Below are 23906 nucleotides of genomic sequence, written 5' to 3'. Positions count from 1 at the left end.
ATAAAAGAAAACTTAAGCACACCAGATTACAGATACACAGCTAAACTTAGTCTTACAAAACATTCCCCAAAAAGGCACTCTATTTGGTCAGACCCACAAGTGAACACCCTCCAGGCAACATTCCCTTATAGGTACTTAACTATAAAAACCCCGTAATATTACCCAAGGCAAACTGCTGTAGCTTTAATAAGGGCATACCACATGACCTGTAGCTCTCTTCTAATTTGCTGTGGAAATCCAAACTTCAGAACAAAACTGCTTTTTGCAGCCCAAGACTTTTCTGGCTTGACTGGATAGCCGATTCAAACCTGTATCTTCTCCCAGCCAGAGCTACCAGCTCCAACATTCCCAGCTCAGTTCCAGCTCAACAGCTACATCTCACAGTTAACAGTAACTCAAATACCTTTTTCCCCTTTCAGCTCAGATTCCATTGTTTTCACGCCTATTTGAAACTCAAATCCTTCCAAATATAAGGTCTTTCATGTCTCCATTTTGTCTTTGCTTTCGGGTCAATAAAATATAATATCCCCACTTCTACTTACCTATGGCGCTTCTGCAAGTTGCAAACATGTTTCTTGTCACTTCTGACTTCCTTTTGGTATTCAAACTCTCAACTTATCTAAAAATACAAATGTTAGATCTAATCTATTCACTTGTACCTTAAGCCTGACACGTCTGTCCTTTTCATGTTTTAAATTCCTCAGACAGCTTGTCTCCTATTAATCTCTGCCGAGCTTAATTAAATTATACACACACACGAACACAAACAGCCTTCTTTACAGAATAACACAATATTTCCCCAAACATATTTTAAAAAACCTCCATTTCTCACAAATGCCCTTAACCCCTACTCTGCTTTTTGTTCTACATCTAACTTGTTTATCCTGTTATCATCCGCTATGTCTATTTGATACAAAAGAACATAAGAAATAGGAGCAAAAGTAGGCCATTTGGCCCCTCAAGCCTGCCCTGCCATTCAATAAGATCATGGCTGATCTGCTCCAGGCCTCAGCTCCTCTTCCTCAGCCGGCGCTCCTCATAACTTTCAACTCCCTGGTATTTCAAAAATCTATCTACCTCCTTTTTAAATGCTTTGTGATCTAGCCTCCACAGCTCTCTGGGGTCACAATCACTACCCTCAGAAGAAATTCCTTCGCATCTCAGTTTTAAATGAGTGCCCCCTTATTCTGTAAGTGTGTCCCCTAGTTCAAGATTCCCCCACTAGTGGGAACATCTTCTCAAGATCTACACTGTCAAGCCCCCTCAGAATCTTGTACGTTTCAATAAGATCACCCCTCAGTCTTCTGAACTCTAATGAATAAAGGCCTAACCTGTTTAACCATTCTTGATAAGTCAACCCCTTCATCTCAGGAATCAGTCTAGTGAAGCTCTTTTGAACTGCCTCCATTGCCAGTATATCCTCCTTTAAATACAGGGAGCAAAGCTGTACACAGTACTCCAGGTGTGGCCTCACCAACACCCTGTACAGTTGTAACAAGACTTCCTTATTTTTGAACTCCAATCCCCTAGCAATATAGGCCAAAATTCCATTTTCCTTCTTAATTTACTTGCTGCATCTGCATGATAACTGTGTTTCATTCACAAGAACACCCAGATCCCTTTGTGCTGCACTTTTTTGGAGTCTCTCTCTATTTAAATAATAGTCTGCCTTTTGATTCTTCCTACCAAAGTGCATGACCTCACACTTTCCTACATTAAACTCCATCTGCCAAGTTTGTGCCCACTCATTCAGCCTATCTATATCCCCTTGCAGATTTCTTATGTCCTCATCACAACATGCCTTCCCACCTATTTGTGTATCGTCAGCAAATGTGGATACATTACACTCTGCTCCCTCCTCCAAGTCATTAATACAGATAGTAAATAATTGAGGCCCTAAGACTGATCCTTCTGGCACTCCACTAGTTATGTCTTTCCAACCTGAAAAAGACCCATGGGTGGAGCTGAGGAACGGGAATGGTGTGACCACACTAATAGGGTTGTATTATAGACTGCCCAATAGTCAGAGAGAATTGAAGGAGCAAATCTGTAGAGAGATAGCAGACCGATGTAAGAAACAGAAAGTTGTGATAGTAGGAGATTTTAACTTTCCACATATTGACTGGGACTCCCACACTGTAAAAGGGCTGGATGGCTTGGAGTTTGTCAAATGTGTTCAGGAAAGTTTTCTAAATCAATATATAGAGGTACCAACGAGAGAGGATGCAATACTTGATCTCCTATTAAGAAACCAGACAGGTCAGGTGACAGAAGTATGTGCAGGCAAATATTTTGGGTCCAGTGACCACAATGTCATTATTTTTAAGTTACTTATGGATAAGGATAGGTCTGATCCTCGAGTTGAGATTCTAAACTGGAGAAAGGCCAATTTTGTGGAAATGAGAAAGGGGGATCTAGGAAGAGTGGATTGGGATAAGTTGTTTTCTGGCAAGGATGTGTTCAGTAAGTGGAAGGCATTCAAAGGCGAAATTTTGAGAGTGCAGAGCTTGCATGTTCCTGTAAGGATTAAAGGCAAAGTTAACAGGCATAGGGAACCTTGGTTTTCAAGGGATATTGGCAATCTGGTTAAGAAGAAGAGAGAGGTGTATAGCAGGTATAGGCAACATGGAGCAAATGAGGTACTTGTAGAGTATAGAAAATGTAAGAAAATACTAAAGAACGAAATCAGGAAGGCAAAAAGAAAGGTTTCTACAAGTATATTAAAAGTAAAAGGATAGTAAGGGACACAATTGGTCCCCTTGAAGATCAGAGTGGTCGTCTATGTGTGGAGCCTCACGAGATGGGGGAGATCTTAAACAGTTTTTTTGCAACAGTATTTACTCGGGAAACTGGCATAGTGTATAAGGAAGGAAGGGGAACAAGCAGTAGTGTCATGGAACATATAGAAATTAAAGAGGTGGAGGTGCTTGCTGTCTTACAGCGAATAAAGGTAGATAAATACCCCAGGCCTGACATGATATTCCCTCGGACCTTAAGGGAGACTAGTGTAGAAATTGCAGAGGCCCTGGCAGAAATATTTAAAATGTCCTTAGCCACGGGTGAGGTGCCAGAGGATTGGAGGGTAGCTCATGTTGTTCCATTGTTTAAAAAAGGCTCCGAAAGTAAACCAGGTAATTACAGGCCAGTGAGCCTGACGTCAGTAGTAGGTAAATTATTGGAAGGTGTTCTGAGAGATCGGATATACAATTATTTGGACAGCCAAGGGCTGATTAAGGATAGTCAGCATGGCTTTGTGCGTGGTAGGTCGTGTTTAATGAACCTTGTAGAGTTTTTCGAGGAGATTACCAAGAAAGTAGATGAAGGAAAGGCTGTGGATGTTATCAACATGGACTTTAGTAAGGCCTTTGACAAGGTCTCACATGGGAGGTTAGTTCAGAAGGTTCAGACACTTGGTATCCATGGAGAGTTTGTAAACTGGATTCAAAATTAGCTGTGTGGGAGAAGACAGAGAGTGGTAGTGGATGATTGCTTCTCAGGCTGGAGGTCTGTGACTAGTGGTGTGTCTCAGGGATCTGTGCTGGGACCATTGTTGTTTGTTGTCTATATCAATGATTTGGATGATAATGTGGTGAATTGGATCAGCAAGTTTGCTGATGACACTAAGATTGGAGGCGTTGTGGACAGCAAGAAAGGCTTTCAAAGCTTGCAGAGAGATCTGGACCAACTGGAAAAATGGGCCAGAAAACGGCAGATGGAATTTAATGCAGAAAAGTGTGAGGTGTTGAATTTTGGAAGGACAAACCAAGGTAGGACATACACAGTAAATGGTAGGGCACTGAGGAGTGTGGAGGAACAAAGGGATCTGAGAGTTCAGGTACATAATTCCCTGAAAGCGGTGTCACAGGTAGACAGGGTTGTAAAGAAAGCTTTTGGCATACTGGCCTTCATAAATCAAAGTATTGAGTATAGGAGTTGGGATGTTATGGTGAGGTTGTATAAGACATTGGTGAGGCCAACTTTGGAGTATTGTGTGCAGTTCTGGTCACCTAACTACAGGAAGAATATCAGTAAGATTGAAAGAGTGCAGAGAAGATTTACTAGGATGTTGCCGGGTCTTAAGGAGTTGAGTTACAGGGAAAGATTAAACAGGTTGGGACTTTATTCTTTGGAGCGTAGAAGGATGAGGGGAGATTTGATAGAAGTTTACAAAATTATGAGGGGCGAGTAGACTCTTTCCACTTAAATTAGGAGAGATAAACACGAGAGGACATGGCTTTAGGGTGAAAGGGGAAAGGTTTAGGGGCAACTTCTTCACTCAGAGTAGTGAGAGTATGGAACGGGCTGCCATCTGATGTGGTAAATGCGGGCTCACTCTTAAGTTTTAAGAATAAATTGGATAGATACATGGATGGGAGGGGTCTGGAGGGTTATGGACTGGGTGCAGGTCAATGGAATTAGCAGAATAATATTTCGGCACAGACTAGAAGGGCCAAATGGCCTGTTGTCTGTGCTGTAGTGTTCTATGGTTCTAATATACTGACTCTGTCTTGTGTGTGCTAACTAATCCTCAATCCATGCTAATACATTACCCCCAATACCATGAGTGCCTTTCTTTTTGCAATAACCTTTTATGTGGCACTTTATCGAATGCCTTCTGGAAATACAAATACACTACATCTACCGGTTCCCCATTATCAACTCTGCTTGTTATACCCTCAAAGAACTGTAGCAAATTTGTCAAACATGATTCCCCTTTCACAAAACCATGTTGACGCTGTTTGATTGTGTTAAGTTTTTCTAAATGCCCTATTTCTTCCTTAAGAATGGATTCTAGCATTTTCCCAATGACAGATGTTAGGCTGACTGGCCTATAGTGTCTTGCTTTTTGTCTCTCTCCCTTCTTGAACAGGGGCGTCACATCAGCGGTTTTCCAATCCGCTGGGACCCTCCCGGAATCCAGTGAGTTCTGGAATATTTCGACCAATACCTCCAGTATCTCTGCAGCCACTTCCTTTAAAACCCTTGGGTGCAGGCCATCAGGTCCTGGTGACTTGTCTGCCTTTAGTCCCATTAGCTTCTCATACACTTTGTCGCTGGTGATAGAGACTGTTAGATGATCATTTCTCCCATTCGCTCCTTGCTTATCTGATATCTTTGGGATGTTTATAGTGTCCTCCACCGTGAAGACCAATGCATAATTTTGGTTTAAATTACTTGCCATTTCCCTGTTCCCCATTATCAATTCTTTAGTCGTATCCTCCAAGGGTCCAAAGCTCACTTTAGCCACTCTCTCTTTTTGCATACCCGTAGAAGCTCTTGCTGTTTGTTTTTATATTTCTTGCCAATTTACTTTCATAATCAATTTTCTCCCAATTTATTAGCTTGCTAGTCATCCACTGCTGATTCCTAAAAAGTTCCCAATCCTCTGGCCTACCACTAGTTTTCGCCACTTTGTATGCCTTAGTTTTTGATTGGATACTCTCCTCGACCACCTTTGTTAGCCACAGTTGGTTCATCCTTCTCATTGAGTCCTTCTTTTTGACAGGGATAAATTTTAGCTGAGGAGCCAAATCCTGTGGAATTGGCAGCAAACAAACCTATTTCCAACATTCGGATGAAGGGAGAATGTTAACTGTGCAGCTGAAGATAATTCATCTGAAGCCATTCCTTAAGGAACTTCTGCAGTGATGTCCTGGGGCTGTAATGATGGTGTGTTTATAAGCCCTCTCTTTGGCTAAGCTCAATGTTGAGGACTCCCACCTGATTGTGAACTGTGCCAGTGGGGTAAGATAGTGATGTAGGATAGGTATGATTGTGAGCAATGTTCCCTCTAAGTTGCACAGGTGCAGATTATGCCACCATCCAAGTCTGTGCAGGAACAAACAGACCACACACAGTCAATGTTCCCTTTAAGATGCATGCATGTGCAACTGCGAGGCAACCTAATGTAATGCAAAAAGCCAGCCATGAACAGCAAAGAGAATCAATGGGAACAAAAGCACAATATTGCAGATGCTGGAAATCTGAAGTAAAAACAGAAAATGCCGGAAAAACTCAACAGATCTGGCAGCATTTGTGGGGAGAGAAACATTTCGAGTCTGTATGACCTCTTCAGAGAATTAAAGGAAACATTGACAGAGTGTGCAATTATTCTTGACCATTCTGTTGGACAGGAGGCAAATATCTCACTCTAACTTCTGAGTCAGGCAATCATGGGTTCAAGCTCCACTCCAAAAACTGACACTCCACTGCTGCGCTGTTGGAATACGGTCTTTCAGATCAATATTAAACCCTAAGGTCTGTTATCTCAAGTGAATGAAAAAGATCCCATGGCACTATTTTGAAGAATAGGGAGGTTCTCTCTGATGTCCTGGGCCAGTATTTCTCATTCAAACGGTGCCACTAAAACACATTATCTTGCCATTTATCTCACTGCTGTTAGTGGGAGCTTGCTACGCACAACTGGCTACCCCGTTTCCCTACTTTACAATAGTGGTTACATTGCATTGGCTACAAAGCGGTTTGGGGCATCCTGAGGCCGTGAGAGGCATGTACAAATTTGTTTTTATCATTTTAAGTTGCTCTTTGGTATGTGATATAACTTTAAATCAAGGACCTTCAGCCATAAGATGGGTTTAGGAAATCATCCTCTCATACAATCCATTGCCCCTTTCTTTGCTGGCTTGCTGGAATGTGAGGAATGCAGACTATAACCAGAGAGGGCCAGCATCTCTCAATCCTCATGTGACCATATATCCCAGAGATCCAACTTCTGAAATAACTGAAAATAAATTTTCAAGCCACCAATTTTCCATCCAAGCACAAGCTATAAACATCATTTCCTGTATATGGAGCAGTGGACAATCATTTGGTGCCAAAGCAGATACTGTGGAAATGTTCAATTGTACACTGTTGACTATGTAAACCAGCCATGGAGCTTAGACTTTCAGCATCATGACTCTGTGCTATCCCAGCATTTCACACCTGACAAATCCATCCTCTCCACACAGCCCTTTCCACAACTATTGCAAATTGTACAGACTCTTTTGTTACCCCACCGATGTTTGTTGACCATCAGTCAGACAGCCATCAGACAGCAAATTTCCAGGTCATCTCATTTCATTTTACAGTTCAATAGCTTTCAAAAATCCCATCAGCAATCTCAAAATTACTCCTAGATGAACTTAACAGCAGCCAAAGGAAAATGAGCTTACATCCAAATTTAACCTGATTCCCACTGACCTGTCCAAAAATGTCATTGGTTAGTAAGTGTCAACAGACTTTGAGCGAGCTCACAGCATTACATTAGGTTGCCTCACAGTCGCACATACAATCCACAAGTGGAAATAGGCCACTGGAGTATCTTTACCAAATGAGTCAAGGCAAAGCAGAGTCACTCAGAAAAAACAGGCCGCTTTCCTTGTCATGTTTTGCAATTTGCATATAACTTCCACACCAGATGCTTGACCACAAAATCTAGCCTAAAACTTCTATGCAGCAAAGAGGGGTCACCACACGCTCAGGGGGAAAACAGAGGGATGCCTGCACTCTCGGGGGCGTAACATAGAAGGGGTACCGCACTGTCCGAGGGGCAGCACGGAGGGGGCGCCTCGCCGTCCGAGGGGCAGCACGGAGGGGGGGCCTCGCCGTCCGAGGGGCAGCACGGAGGGGGCGCCTCGCCGTCCGAGGGGCAGCACGGAGGGGGCGCCTCGCCGTCCGAGGGGCAGCACGGAGGGGGCGCCTCGCCGTCCGAGGGGCAGCACGGAGGGGGCGCCTCGCCGTCCGAGGGGCAGCACGGAGGGGGCGCCTCGCCGTCCGAGGGGCAGCACGGAGGGGGCGCCTCGCCGTCCGAGGGGCAGCACGGAGGGGGCGCCTCGCCGTCCGAGGGGCAGCACGGAGGGGGCGCCTCGCCGTCCGAGGGGCAGCACGGAGGGGGCGCCTCGCCGTCCGAGGGGCAGCACGGAGGGGGCGCCTCGCCGTCCGAGGGGCAGCACGGAGGGGGCGCCTCGCCGTCCAAGGGGCAGCATGGAGGGGGCGCAGCACTGATCGAGGGGCAGCACGGAGGGGGCGCCTCGCCGACCGAGGGGCAGCACGGAGGGGGCGCCTCGCTGACCGAGGGGCGGCACGGAGGGGGCGCCTCGCTGACCGAGGGGCGGCACGGAGGGGGCGCCTCACCGTCCGAGGGGTGGCACGGAGGGGGCGCCTCGCCGTCCGAGGGGCAGCACGGAGGGGGCGCCTCGCCGTCCGAGGGGCAGCACGGAGGGGGCGCCGCATTGTCCGAGGGGCAGCATGGAGGGGGCGCAGCACTGATCGAGGGGCAGCACGGAGGGGGCGCCTCGCCGACCAAGGGGCAGCACGGAGGGGGCGCCTCGATGACCGAGGGGCGGCACGGAGGGGGCGCCTCGCCGACCGAGGGGCGGCACGGAGGGGGCGCCGCACTGTCCGAGGGAAGGCACGGAGGGGGTGCCACACTGTCTGAGGGGCAGCACGGAGGGGGTGCCGCACTGTCTGAGGGGCGGCACGGAGGGGGTGCCGCACTGTCCAAGGGGCAGCATGGAGGGGGTGCCACACTGTCTGAGCAGTAGTCCCAGCTTTAACAGTCAATCTACTCTGAGTTAGATGAACTGGTTAAGTAGCTGGTAAGTAGCAGGTGCGTGGTTAAGGTCTATTCTATTTCTAAGGTTTAAAATAGTACAGGAATATGTGGTAATGTTATTAAAATATATAAAAGAAAATAAAGAATTGAATAAAAATAATTCAGTAGTTAATTAAACACATAAGGATGGCAGGACGGGTGATGCGTCATGGCTGCAGCATTTGGGAGCTCCTGGATACCATTGTGATCCAAGGCAAAAAGGAATGTAGCAAGTATCTGTGGCTTGAGGAGTTTCTGCTCAAAATCTTTGAGCTGGAGGCTGAGCCACAGACACCACGACACATCAGGGAGGGGGAAAGTTACCTAGACCTTTTGTCCCATGAGGCGGTCACACCCCTTAAGATAGGGTCTTCTGATTTGGAAGATGGTCAGGGACAGGAGGGTATTACTGCAGCTGAGGCAGGTAAGGGGACCCAGGGCGCTGGAGTGTTAGCCTCTGCAATTGTCCAACCAGGTCTGAGGTTCTCTCAGCATTCTTAGATGAGAGTGGGGGCTGCAAGGTGGATGAGCAGACAGGCTATAGCATCAAGGTACAGGAAGCCATTGAAACAGGGTGAGCAAAAAGGAATGTAGTGGTCGTAGGAGATAGTATAGTGAGGGGGATTGACACTGTTCTCTGCAGCAAAGAGTGAGTCCAGGCGGTTGTGTTGCCTGCCCGGTGCCAGGGTTTGGGAAAATTGCTCAGGGCTCGAGAGGAACCTGCAGTGGTTGGGGGGGAGAGATCCAGTTGTCATGGTACATGTAGGTACCAACAACATAGTTAGGACAAGGAAAGAGGTTCTGCAAAATCAACATGAAGAGATAGGCACCAAATTAAGAAACAGAACCTCAAAGGTAATAATCTCTGGAGAAGTAGATTCTGGTTTGTAAGGCACTGGCATCAGTACTGGGAAAAGTGAGGGCTGAACCATTAGGACCGTCCACACCTGAACCATGCTGGAACCTGTGTTTTAGTGGGGTGTATTAACTAGGGAAGTAGTGGGGGCTTTAAACTAAAAAAGGGAGTGGGGATGGGTGAGGGATCAAGCTTGGGTAAGTGTAACAAATCAAGGGATAGATTCATGGCAGGAGAGCAAAATAGTAATATGGCAATGAGGGTCAGAGAATGGCAAGAAGGGACAGGGAGAAAAAACCTAAGAACAAATAAATAGTAAAAACTAGGTGTTACAAAGATTAAAAAAAGGCAGAACTAAAGGCTCTATATCTGAATTCACATAGCATTCAGAACAAAGTAAATGAATCGATAGCGCACATCGATGAAAATAAATATGATCTGATAGTGATTACAGAGATGAGAGTGCAGGATGACAAGGATTGGGTGGTGAATATTAAGGATTATGTGACATTCAAGAAGAATAGGAAGCTAGCTAAAGGTGGAGGGGTAGCACTGTTAATCAAGGATGGCATTGGCGCCAACAGTTAGAGATGACCGTGGTTCAGGAGATCAGGATGTAGGGTTGGTTGGGGTGGAGATAAGGAATAGTAGGGTAAAGGAGTCACTAGTGGGAGTAGTCTACGAGACCCCTAGCATTAATACAATGTAGGACAAAGTACACAGGGAGAAATATTGGGTGCTTGTGATAAAGGGAGCAATAATATTCATGGGTAATTTTAATCTACATATAAATCGGAAAAGTCAGGTTGACAGTAGTAGCCTGAATAAGGAGTTCATAGAATGCTTTTGAGAGAGTTTTTTTTAGAGCTGCACATTCTGGAACCAACCAGACAGCAGGTTATATTGGGCTTGGTATTGTATAATGTGACAGGATTAATTAATGACCTCAGAATAAAGGCACTCCTAGGTAGCAATGACCATAATATGATTGAATACATCCAGTTTGAAAGGGAGAAGAGTGGGTCTAAGACTAGTATTTTAAACTTAAATAAGGGCAACTATGTGGGCATGAAAGCTGAGCTAATTGAAGTGAACTGGGATAATAGGCTAAAGGATAGATCAATAGAGAAGCAGTAGCAGACATTTATGGAGACATTTTAGAATACTTGGAACAAGTATATTCCAACTCTGAAGGAAAATTCTAAGGGGAGGACACATCACCCATGGTTAACTAAAGAATTTAAGGAAGGCATCGGACTTAAGGGAGAAGCATATAACTGCGAGGATGAGTGGCAGGTCAGATGATTGGTCAGAATATAAAGAACGGCAGAAAATGACTAAATGGCTAATCAAGAGAAAGAAATTAGAGTATGAGAGGAAGCTAGAGAGAAATGTAAAATGGGTAGTGCCTCAGGGAAAGTATTGGCACTGGACTGGTAATCCAGAGACCCAGGGTAATGCTCCAGGCACCTGGGTTCAAATCCCACCACAGCAGATGGTGAAATTTGAATTCAATAAAATTCTGGAATTAAAAGTCTATGACCATGAAACCATTATCGATTGTTGTAAAAACCCATCTGGTTCACTAATGTCCCTTTAGGGAAGGAAATCTGCTGTCCTTACCTGGTCTGGCCTACACGTGGCTCCAGACCCACAGCCATATGGTTGATTTTTAAATGCCCTCTGAACAACGGCAATTAGGGATGGGCAATAAATGCTGACCTTGCCAGTGATGCCCACATCCCATGAATGAATAAAAAAACTGAGCAGGTCTGGCAGCATCTGCAGAGAGTTAACGCTTCAACATGACTCTTCACTCATATTTGACTCGAAACGTTAACTGTTTCTCTCTCCAGAGGTAGTACCAGACCTGCTCAGTTTTTGCTGAACTTTGTTTTCATTTCAGATCTTCAACATCTGCAGTATTTTGCTTTTATTTCAATTAATTAAGACGATGGGTACTATACAATAATGGTTATGTTAATGAATCAGTAATCCAGAGACCTGCACTAATATCCACACGCATAGCTCAAATCCCACCACGGCAGTTTGGGAAGCTTAAATTCAGTTAGTTAAATAAAATCTGAAATAAAAAGCTAGTAACAGTAACTGTGATCATGTAACTATCTGACTGCAGTGCTTACATAGTCTGGCCTATATGTGGCTCCATATGCAGCAACGTCATTCCCTCTTAACTGCCCTCTGAAGAGGTCTAAGCAAGCCACTCATTTGTGTCAAAATGCTACAAAAAAGTACAAGAAATAAAACCAGACCAGCCACCCAGCACCAACCTAGGACTGCACATGACAAAGCCATACCAAGCCCACCCAACCCTGTAAAGTCCTCCTCATGAACATCTGGGGACTTGTGTCAAAATGGGGACAGCAGTGCCACAGACTAGTCAAGCAACACAGTCATACCTTTCAGCCAATATCCCAGACTCCTCCATCACCATCTCTGAGTACATCCTGTTCCAACACCAGGGCAGACCACCAGAGGTAGTGGCAGTAGTAGCCAGTATGGTATGGACCTGGGAGTCCTCAATATTGACTCCAGAACCCATGAAGTCTCATGCAATCAAGTCAAACATGGGCAAGCAAATCTGATGGCTACCAACTTCCTGCCTCCCTCAGTTAATTAGTCAGTACTCCTCCATGTTGAACACCATTTGAAAGAAGCAATAATGGTAGGGAGGGCACAGAATGTACTCAGGGTGGGGGCTTCAATGTCCAATAACAAGAGTAGCTTGATAGCACCACTACTGACCAAGCTGGCCAAGATTTAATGTTAGTTGCTAGGCCGGGCCTGCAGGGGTGAGATTCAACACGAGTGAAAAACCTACCTGAACATGGTGAGTAGTGGTTGACAATTAAACAACAATGAGGAGGAGGAAGCTCCATGAACAACTCTATCTACAATAATGGCAGGGTCAAGCAAATGAGACTAAAAGACAATGCCGAAACATTTGCAACCATCTTCAACCAGAAGTGCAAAGCAGTTGATCCATCTCTGCCTCCTCCTGAGGCCCACCATTGTAGAAACCAATCTTCAGCTAACTCACTCTACATAATATCAAGGAATGGCTGATTGCATCAGGTACAACAAAGGCAATGGACTCTGAAAACATTCTAGTTGTAATCCTGAAGACTTGCACTCCAGAACTAGTCACACCCCTCGTCAAATTCCAGTACAGTTAAAACATTGGCATCTAACAGACAAAGTGGAAAAATCAGGGCAATCTGGCTAACTACCATCCAGATTACTCTCAATCATTAAAGAGTCGTTGACAATGCTGTCAAGCAGCACTTACACACTAATGCACAGTTTGTATTCTATCAGCACCAGTCCACTCCAGACCTCATTACAGCCTTGGTTCAAAACAGATATGAGAGTTGAATTCCAGAGATGAAGTGAGAGTGACTGATCTTGACACCAATTCACCGAGTGTGGCATCACAAAGTCCTAGTAAAATTAAAATCAACAGGATTCCGGGGGTGGGGAGGGGGGGGAGATACTCTCCACTGGTTGGGGTGATACCTAGCATAAAGAAAGATGACTGCAGTTGGTTGGAAGTCAAACATCAACTCCTCAGGGCAGAATCCTAGGCCAAACCATCTTCAGCTCTATCAATGACATTCCCACCATAAGGTCAGAAGTGGGATGTTCATTGATGAGTGCAGTGTTCAACTCCATTCATAACTCCTCAGATACTGAAGTTGACCGTGCCCACACATAACAAGACCTGGACAACATTCAGGCTTGGCAGATAAATGGCAATTTAAATTTGTGCCACACAAATCCCAGCAATAACCATCTGCAACTAGAGAATTTAATCACCTCCCCATGACTACCATCACTAAACTCCCCTCCATCATCCTGAGGAAGTCACCATTGACTACAAACTTAATTGAACCAGCCTCATAAATAGTGTGATTACAAGAGCAAGTCAAAGGCTGGGTGTTGTACCAAGTGACTCACCTCCTGATCCCCCAAAGCCTGTCTACCATCTATAGGGTACAAGTCAAGGACAAGCTGGATTATTCTTTACTTGTCTAAGAAGCTCAACATTATCCAGGTTAAAAGCAGCCCACTTCATTGGCACTCCATCCACAACCTTAAATATTCACTCCCTCCACAACCAGCACACAGCGGCAGCAGACTTATCATCCACAAGAAACACTGCAGCATCTCACAAGACTTTATCAACAGCATCTCCAAAACCCTTACCACCTAGAAGGGCAAGGGCAGCAAATGCATGGGGCAACACCACCTCAAAATTCCCCTCCAAGTAACACACCATTCTGACTCATAAATATATAATTGTTCTTTCATTGCAGTTTCAAAATTCTGGAACTTCATAGCCAACAACTCTGGGAGTACCTACATCGCTCAGGCTACAGTGGTTCAAGAAAGCATCTAATCCTCACTTTAAGGGCGATTAGGAATGGGCAACAAATGCTGGTCTTGCCAATATATCCACATCCTGTGAATGAATTTAAAAAAATTATGAAGAAAAATTAAACAGTCACAAATGCAATGAAAGCTCCATACCTGGTTTTCTTGCTGGCCTTGGTTTTGGGTGTAGTGTTGGATTTACATTTTGGCTCTTTAGGTTGCTTGGGTTCCTTGGTACCCTTAAGCTCCTTCGGCTCTTTGGCCCCCTTGGCCCCTTTTGGTTCCTTCGGTTCTCTAATGCCCTTGGGTCCTTTAGAACCTTTTGGCTCCTTAGCCCCTTTGCCCTCTTTAGGTTCCTTGTCCCCTTTGGGCTCCTTTCTCTTCTTCTTTGGTTTGGGTGCACTGTCACTGGTTGCTTTTTCACTACTCGCCTCCTCTTTCAGCTCTTTTTTCTTCCTTTTTTTCTTAATCCTAGTGCCACCATCCTCAAACTTGGTAAGGGCCAGCGTTTGGTTCACGCTTACGTCGGCCTGTGCGCCTTGAGCATCATTCTTGCTGCTGGTCTCAGCCAAGGGACCAGGTGTTTCTGGAGCTTTTGCTGGATTAAGGGAGTTTGGTTGGTCCTTAGTGCTTGTGTGCGAGAGCTGTACTGTGTGTCCATCAACTGATGAGGCATCTGGTGTCAGCGGATGCTTGGATGCCTTTGAAGTGGAAGGCTGCAAATAAACAAAACTTATTTGAAAAAACAAATTTTAAAAAAACTTTAAGCATTAATTCAAATTCCCAATTACTTTAAACTTGAATTTTCTTATTTAAATAATTATTGATTATTAACTACCCACTGGGTTTTAAGACTAAGTGCAGTCGCCTAGATAGAGGTGAAATGGATCAAGAGGTCGAAGATAACTAACAGAGCGTTCAGACATAATCCTTATGCACTGATTTGTAACTTCTATTATAAATTCTTACTTCTATGATTATAATGGAACAGCCTATGTAAACACGTCACACTAAAATGGCACCCATCTGCAATTGGTGGCGCTGGAACTCCTCCACTGAAAAGTGGTATTACAACATGACAAGTTTAGAGACATAGAGGTCTACAGCACAGAAAAATGCCCTTCAGCCCATTGAGTCTGCGCCAGTCAAACAAGTACCTAACTATTCTAATCCCATCTTCCAGCACTAGGCCCATAGCCCTGTATGTCATGGCATCGCAAGTGCACATTCAAATACTTCTTAAATTTTGAGAGTTTCTGCCTCTACCACCCTTTCAGGCAGCGAGTTCCAGATTCCCACCACCCTCTGGGTGAAAAAATTCTTCCTCACATCCCCTCTAAACCTCCTGCCCCTTACCTTAAATCTATGCCCCCTGATTATTGAAACCTCCACCAAGGGGAAAAGTTCCTTCCTGTCTACCCTATCTATGCCCCTCATAATTTTATACACCTCAATCATGCCCCCCCACCTCCTCAATCTCCTCTTCTCCAGGGAAAATAACCCCAGTCTATCCAATCTCTCCCAATAACTAAAACTCTCCAGCCCAGGCAACATCCTGGTAAATCTCCTCTGCACTCTTGCTAGGGTAATCACATCCTTCCTATAAAGCGGATTCCAGAACCGCACGCAATATTCTAGCTGTGGCCTAACCAGCGTTTTACACTTCCAGCATAACCTCCTTTCTCTTATATTCTATGCCTTGGCTAATAGAGGCAAGTATCCCTTGTGCCTTCTTAGTCACCTTATCTACCTGTCCTGCTACCTTAAGGGACCGGTGGACATACACACCAAGGTCCCTCTGATCCTCGGTAATTCCCAAGGTCCTACCGTTCATCGTGTATTCCCGTGCCTTGTTTGTCCTGCCCAAGTGCATCACCTCACGCTTATCCGGATTAAATTCCATTTGCCACTGATCAGCCCGTCTATATCCTCCTGTAATCCAAGGCTATCCTCCTCACTATTTACCATCCCATCAATTTTCGTGTCATCCGCGAACTTACTGATCAATCCTCCTACATTCAACTCTAAAACGTTTATATATACCACAAACAGCAAGGGACCCAACACCAATCCCTGTGGAACCCCACTGGACACAGACATCCAGTCACAAAAACATCCCTCAACCATCACCCTCTGCTTCCTGCCACTCAGCCAATTCTGGATCCAATTTGCCAAATTGCCTTGGATCCCATGGGCTCTTACCTTCATTAACTGTCTCCCATGCGGGACCTTATCAAAAGCCTTGCTGAAGTCCAAATAGACTACGTCAAATGCATTGCCCTCATCTACACACCTGGTCATCTCTTCAAAAAATTCAATCAAATTGGTCAGACATGACCTCCCCTTAACAAAACCATGCTGACTGTCCTTGATTAATCCCTGCCTCTCCAAATGTAGATTAATTCTGTCCCTCAGAATTGCTTCCAATAGCTTCCCTAACACTGAGGTTAGACTGATTGGCCAGTAGTCCCCTGGTTTATCCCTTCCTCCCTTCTTGAATAACGGTACCACACTGGCTGTCCTCCAGTCCTCTAGCACCTCTCCTGTGGCCAGTGAGGTATTGAAATTATTGCCAGTGCCCCCGCTATCTCCCCCCTCGCCTCACTCAACAGCCTGGGATACATTTCATCCGGGCCTGGAAATTTATCTACTTTTAAGCCTGCCAGACCACTTAGAACCTCCTCCCTTTCTATGCTAATTTCTTTAATTATATCACAATCCTTCTGCCTGATTTCTATACCCATGTCGTTCCTCTCACTTGTGAACACCGACACAAAGTATTCATTTAGAACCCTACCTACGTCTTCTGGCTCCACTCAAAAATTAACACTATGGTCCTTAATAAGCCCTGCTCTCTAGTTATCCTCTTAATGTACTTGTAAAATAACTTTGGATTTCCATTTATTTTACGTGCCAATGTTTCTTCATGCCCCCATTTTGCTCTCCTAATATCCTTTTTAAGTTCCCCCCTACACATTCTATACTCTTCAAGAGCTTCCGATGTTTTGAGCCCTCAGTATCTGCCATGAGCCTCTCTTTTTCTCTTTATCCAATCCTGTACATCCCTCGACATCCAGGGTTCCCTAGGTTTGTTGATCCCACCTTTTATCTTTACTGGAATACGTTGGCCCTGCACTCTCCCTATTTCCATCTTGAATGAGTCCCACTGCTCTGATGCAGATTTACCTAAGTAGCTGCTTCCAGTCCACTCTGGCCAAATCATATCTGATTTTATTAAAGTCGGCCTTCCTCCAATTTAGAACTCTGATTTTGGTCCATCCTTGTCCTTTTCCATAACAACCTTGAATCTAACGGAGTTATGATCACTATCTACAAAATGCTCCCCCACTGATACCTCTACCACTTGCCCGGCTTCATTCCCTAAAATTAAGTCCAGGACCACCCCCTCTCTTGTAGGGCCTTCTACTTATTGGCTTAAAAAGCTCTCCTGGATGCATTTTAAGAATTCTGCTCTCTCTAAACCTATCACACTACGACTTACCCAGTTAATGTTGGGGACGTTGAAATCCCCCACTATTACTACCCTATTACTTTTACACTTCTCTTCTACATTTCTCTGAAATTTGCCTACATATCTGCTCTTCTATTTCTTTCTGACTGTTTGGGGGCCTATAGCACACTCCCAGCAACGTGATTGCTCCTTTTTTGTTTTTCAATTTTACCCACATGGCTTCATTTGAGGAGCCTAAGATGTCATCCCTCCTTACTGCTGTAATTGATTCCTTGATCAATACTGCGATACCCCCTCCTCTTTTACCTCCATCCCTGTCTCGCCTGAAGACCCTATATCCTGGAATATTGAGCTGCCAATCCTGCTCCTCTCTCAACCATGTCTCTGTGACAGCAATGACATCATCTTGTAGTCACAGCATTTGTATGACTGGTCCAGTTCGGTTTCTGGTCAATGGTAACCCCCAGAATATTGATAGTGGGGGATTCAGCGATGGTAATGCCACTGAGTGTCAAGGGGCAATGGCTAGATTCTCTCTTTTTGGAGATGGTCATTGCCTGGCAATTATGTGGCACAAAAGTTACTTGCCACTTGTCAACCCAAGCCTGGACATTGTCCAGGTCCTGCTGCATTTGGGCACTGACTGCTTCAGTATCTGAGGAGTCGCTAATGGTGCTGAACATCGCTTAATCATCAGTGAACATCCCCACCTCTGACCTTATGATGGAAGCAAGGTCATTGATGAAGCAGCTGATGATTGGACCGAGGACACTACCCTGAAGAACTCGTGCAGTGATGTCCTGGAACTGAGATGATTGACCTCCAACAAACACAACCATCTTCCTTTCTGCTACTTATGACTGCAACCAGTGGAGAGTTTTCCCCGATTCCTATCAACTCCAGCATTGCAAGGGCTCCTGGATGCCACACTCTGTCAAATGCTGCCTCGATGTCAGGGGCAATCACTCTCACCTTACCTCTTGAGTTCAGCTATATTGTCCATGTTTAAATATCTGGTCACACTGAGCTCACAGCACCATTCTCCCTTAATCTGAACAGTCTAAATCTGCATAACAGCAGGTCGTGCAGCAATGGACCAGTATTGACAAGTGGTCTAATGCAGGCTGAAAACCATTCCCTGCCAAGGCCCTGTCTATTTGTTACTCTGCAAGTGACCCAAGTTCAGAGCAAGGAGGAGATGTGGAGGGAAGATGCTCATCAATTTGCCAGCACAAGAAACAACAACCAGAACTAAATCACCCAGGGGGCTACAGCACTCTTACAGAACTCAGGTGATCAAACACACCACTGTCCAAGAGAAGTTGTTGATTAGCCACAGATAAAGCAATGGCCCGACAGGATGATGTTGGTTTTATGCTCTGCAACAAATCATCCTACCCCCTTCATCTCACCCTATCAACATATCCTTTTATTCCTTTCTCCCTGATGTATTTATCCATCTACTCCTTACATGCATCTATACTATTTGCCTCAACCACTCCATGTAATAGCAAGTTCACAATCTCATCTGGTCAAAGAAGCTGCTCCTGAATTCTCCATTGAATTTATTGGTGACCATCTGCATTTCTGGCCTGAAGTTCAGCTCCTTTCATAAGTGGAAACATCTTGGCCTTGTCTACCCTATCAAACCCTTTCATAATTTTAGAGACCCATAATCAGGTCATCCCACAGCCTTCTAGAGAAAAGATTCTCAACCTGCTCAGTCTTTTCTGACAGCCTCCAGCTTATTATCCTCACAAATCTTTTTTGCATCTTTTCCAATGCCACTATATTCCTTTTGTAATATGAAAACCAGACGTTCTGCTTCACAATTCTATCCCTCTAGAAAGTAGTACCTCAGTGCTTTGTAGGCTTTTTATAATGGCCTTATTAACCTGCATTGCCAATTTTAGTGATTTGCATCTGTACACAGATTCCTCTGTTCCTTTCCCCCATTTAGACACTAATAAGATTATGTAGCCTTTCCTATTTTTTCTACCAACGTGTACCACCTCACATTTATCTATATTGAAATTCATTTGCCAACTACATGCCCATTCTGCAAGTTTATTAATGGTGTCTTGTATTTTGTTATAGTCCTCCTCCGAATTTCCACACCCCACCCCGCCCCCCCAACAGAACCCGGCAATATGGTGTCATTCACAAGTTTTGTACCTTCAATTCCAAAGTCAAAATCACCCTGTAAATGCTGTACAACAGTGGTCCCAATATTAATCCCTGTGAAACATCACTTCCCATTTGCCACTCAGAGTAAAGTTCTTTAACTCCTACTCTTCTTTGTAGCCAGCTTGTTATCCATTTGAATACTCGTCCTCTGACCTCTTAGTCGAGAATCTACTATGCTGTATCTTATCAAAGTCCTTTTAAAAATCCAGTAAATTACATTTATTCTGTTACTTCTTCAAAGAATTCGATAAGATTGGTCAGGCATGATCTTTTCTTCTGAAATCCATACCGACTGCTCTTTACAATATTTTCGGTTTCTAGGCGTTTTCCATTATATGTGAATGCAGGGGTTTTATCCAATCCTAACTTTAACTAGATTGCCAATTATCTCTCCCTTTCTATCTTAAAAAGGGGGAAGATAATTGATAAACTAGTCAAACACGCTTAGAAAGGCAGGGAGATAAACTAGTTCAGCAATTTTAGCATCTGGAGGTAAAACAACTACAAGCTCATCAATGCCTCCTGCAATCAACTGCTTGTAACTCTTTCGAGTACAAACCCGTTTCCATCTGTTTCAGATGAAGTTACATGTTCCATAGTTTGCCATTGTGAGATTTGAACTCTTGATCTTGGGGTTACAAACCCAGTACCATAACCACTTGGCTATTTAGGCCAAGCAGGGCTATCTGTAACTCTTTTGAGTACAAACACATTTCCATCCATTCCTATTCAGATGAAGTTACATTGTTTCATAGTTTGCCATTGTGAGATTTGAACTCTTGATTTCTAGGGGGTGATGATGTACCCAGGCCCCGCAGTGCCCACCTTTTGCAGAAGGCCTCTAGAGCACTGATGGACACCACGTGCTCCCTTTCCAGGGCCACCCAGCCATGAACATAGCTGCAGTAACTCTTTCGAGTTCAAACCCATTTCCATCTGTTTCAGATGAAGTTACGTTGTTTCATAGTTTGCCATTGTGAGATTTGAACTCTTGATCTTGGGGTTACAAACCCAGTACCATAACCACTTGGCTATTTAGGCCAAGCATCAACTGCTTGTAGATGCCACAAACTATCCAGATGCAACACCCTTGCCGTTCTCTTCACCTTCCTCCTCATCGCCTTCAGCTGAGCAGAAAAATGCCAGAGCCAAGGTTCAATTCCTGCCCACTCAACTCGACAACTGAACACACTGAATCAATTTGCAACTTACAACTACCTGATAGCTGGGTGAGACTTAAATTGCAATTTTGGAATCCTACCTTCAAATTTGGTACAATGCTTGAAAGGCACGTTTATTCGGACACCATACACAACATAACAGACATCAAAGGCCCTCAACTGTGCTCTAGAGCTCCCCAAGGCTCCGTTGAATCAATAGCTTTCAAAAGTAAAAGCTTTTGAAAAATTCCATTCTGCAAGTAGAGTCAACAAAAAAAAAGGAGTGAGACTGATTCAAGCTGATGCTTATTACTCAGAAGGAACCAGGGAGACTGGAAGAGCAATGGTGATAGGTGATTGATAGTAAGGGAATTAGATTGGTATTTCTGCACAGGTGTGAATCCAAAATGGTGTGTTGCCTCCCTGATGCCAGGGTTAAGGATGTCACTGAACGGCTGCAATGCACTGAGGTTTTTTTTGGGGGAGATAGAAAGGAAATTAGCAAGAAAACAATACCTCAAAAGTAGAAATCTCTGGATTATCCCGAGTACCACAAGCAAGTATGGAAATAGGTGAATAAAGCAGATGAATACATGGCTGGAAAGATGGTGCAGGAGGGAGGGCTTTAGATTTCTGGGACATTGGGATCAGCTCGGGAAGGAGATGGGACCTGTAGGTCGGACAGGTCGCACCTAAATAGAGCCAGGACCAAGTTCCTTGCAGGGCGTCATGCTAGTGCTATTGGGGACGGTTTAAACTAACTTGGCAGGGAACTGGGAACCAGTTGAAAGGAACCAATGAAAGGAATACCAAGGTGCACAGAATATTGGGAGAGATAGACAGCAATAGAATAAGAAATAGCAATTTAATAGGTGAGGTCAGAATAGGGTAGAAAGTAATAAAGTCTAAAGCATGGTTACTGTGCATGTAACCATGCACGGAGTGTGGTAAATAAGACTGGTGAGTTACAGGCACAGACTGCCATGTGGAATTATGATGTTGTGGCTATAACAGAGACCTGGCTCAAAGGCCAGGACTGGGTGTTAAATATTCCTGGATACAAAGTATTCAGAAAGGATAGGGAAGGAAGAAAAGGGTGAGGGATGCGAGTATTGATTAAGGAGACCATTGCAGTGCTGGAAAAAGAGGACCTTCCCAGAGGGGTCAAGGGCAGTATCTATTTGGCTAGAGCTAAGGAACCAAAAAAGGTGCAATTACATTGCTCGGTGTAGTCTATAGGGCACCAACTAGTAGGAAGGATGTAGAGAACAAATTTGCAAAGAAATTGCAGAGAGGTGCAAAAATTATAGAGTAATTATAATGGGGGACTTTAATTACCCAAATATAGACTGGGACAGTGGTAGTGTAAAGGGCAGAGAGGGGCAAGAGTTCCTAGAGTGTGTTCAGGAGAATTTTCTACAGCAGTATGTTTCCACTCCCAATGTGAAAGGAGGCACTGCTAGAACTGGTTTTTGGGAATGAAGTGGGCCAAGTACATCAAGTGTCAATGGAAGAACATTTAAGGGACAGTGATCTTTGTATTGTAAGGTTTAGGCTAGCTATGGAAAAGGACAAAGAACAATCCAGAGTGACAATTAACTGGGGGAAAGCCAACTTCAAAGGGGTAAGAACGGATCTGGGCCAAATAAATTGGAGTGAAAGGTTGGCAAGAAAAACAGTGGCTGATCAATTGGTTACCTTCAAGAGATAGTTTAGACACAGACAAGATATATTCCCTCAAAAAGAAAAAGTAGGGCAAACAAATCCAGAGCTCCCTGAATGACTACAGAGATAGTGATTAAGATAAAGAAGAAAAAATGTGCTTATGACAGATATCAGGCAGAAAACACAATTGAGAACTAGGCTGAATACAGAAGGTTCAGAGAGGAGGTGAAAAAACAAATAAGTAAAGAGGGAGTGTGAAAAAGAGACTGGCAGACAACATAAAAGGGGGTCCCCAAAGTCTTGCATAGGCAGATAAATAGTAAAAGGGTAATAAAAAGAGAAGTAGGGCTGATTAGGGACCAAAAAAAGCGATTTACATATGGAGGCAGGGGGCATAGCTGAGATGTTAAATGAATACTTTGCAACTGTCTTTACCAAGGAAGATGATGCTACCCAGGCCATAATGAAGCAGGAGATAATTCAGACACTAGAAGGGGGTACTGGAGAGTGGGAGATAGAGAGAGATGCATCCAAGGATACTGAGGGAAGAGAAAATGGAAAGTGGGGAGGCACTGGCCACAATTTTTCAGTCTTCCTTAGGCTTAGGACTGGTGTCAGAGGACTGGAGAATTGCAAACGTGACACCCCTGTTCAAGAACAGGTGTAAAAATAAGCCCAGCAACTACAGGTCAATCAGTTTAATTTCAGTGCTGGGGATACTTCTAGAAACAGGACAAAATTAATAGTCAAATGTGGATTAATTAAGGAAAGCCAGCATGGGTTTCTCAAGATTGATGAGGGCAATGTTGTTGATATAGTGTACGTGGACTTTCAAAATGCATCTTATACAGTGCCACACAACAGACCCGTGAGCAAGTTATAGCTCATGGAATCTAAAGGACAATAGCAACATGGATACAAAATTGGCTAAGTGACAGGAATCAGCGAGTAATGGTTAATGAATGTTTTGTGGGCTGGTGGAAGGTTTGCAGTGGAGTTCCCAAGGGGTCAGAGTTGGGATCCTTGCTTTTCCTGATATATATTAACGACCTATCCTTGATGTACAGAGCACAATTTCAAAGCTTGCAGATGATTCAAAGCTTGGAAGCATTGTGAACTGTGAGGAGGATAGTACAGAATTTCAAAAGGACATGGATAAGTTGGTGGAACGGGCAGACAGGTGGCTGATGCAGTTCAATGCAGAGAGATGTGAAATGATTCATTTTGGCAGGAAGAACATGGAGACACAAAATAAAGAGGACAACTCTAAAGGGGGTGCAGGAGCAGAGAAATCTGGGTGTACATGTGCATAAGTCATTGAAGATGGTAGGATAGGTTGAGAAAGCAGGTAACAGAACGTTCAGTATCCTAGGCTTTATTAACAGGGGCATAAGGTACAAGGGCAAGGGAGTTATGTTAAACTTGCATAAGGCACTAGTTCAAGCTCAAGTGGAAGGTTGTGTCCATTTCTGGGCACCACACTTTAGGAAGAATGTGATGATATTAGAGAGGTTGCAGAAAAGATTCATGAGAATGGTCGCAGGGAATAGAAATTTCAGTTATGATAGATTGGAG

At 44.3% G+C, this 23906-nt stretch overlaps 1 protein-coding gene across 3 annotated transcripts in view; it reads right to left on the bottom strand.

Annotated features, from left to right (window-relative positions):
• chd6 (chromodomain helicase DNA binding protein 6) overlaps positions 1-23906 on the bottom strand; it is a 242710-nt gene that overhangs the window by 155903 nt on the left and 62901 nt on the right. For all 3 annotated transcript variants that reach the window (XM_041204558.1, XM_041204557.1, XM_041204559.1), the window contains exon 2: positions 14004-14563. In XM_041204558.1, the coding sequence (XP_041060492.1) occupies positions 14004-14563 (560 nt within the window). The remainder of the gene's footprint in view (positions 1-14003; positions 14564-23906) is intronic.

This window comes from Carcharodon carcharias, chromosome 14 (assembly GCF_017639515.1).
Source record: "Carcharodon carcharias isolate sCarCar2 chromosome 14, sCarCar2.pri, whole genome shotgun sequence".
Classification (NCBI taxonomy): domain Eukaryota; kingdom Metazoa; phylum Chordata; class Chondrichthyes; order Lamniformes; family Lamnidae; genus Carcharodon; species Carcharodon carcharias.
This window is presented reverse-complemented; position numbering and strand designations above follow the sequence as displayed.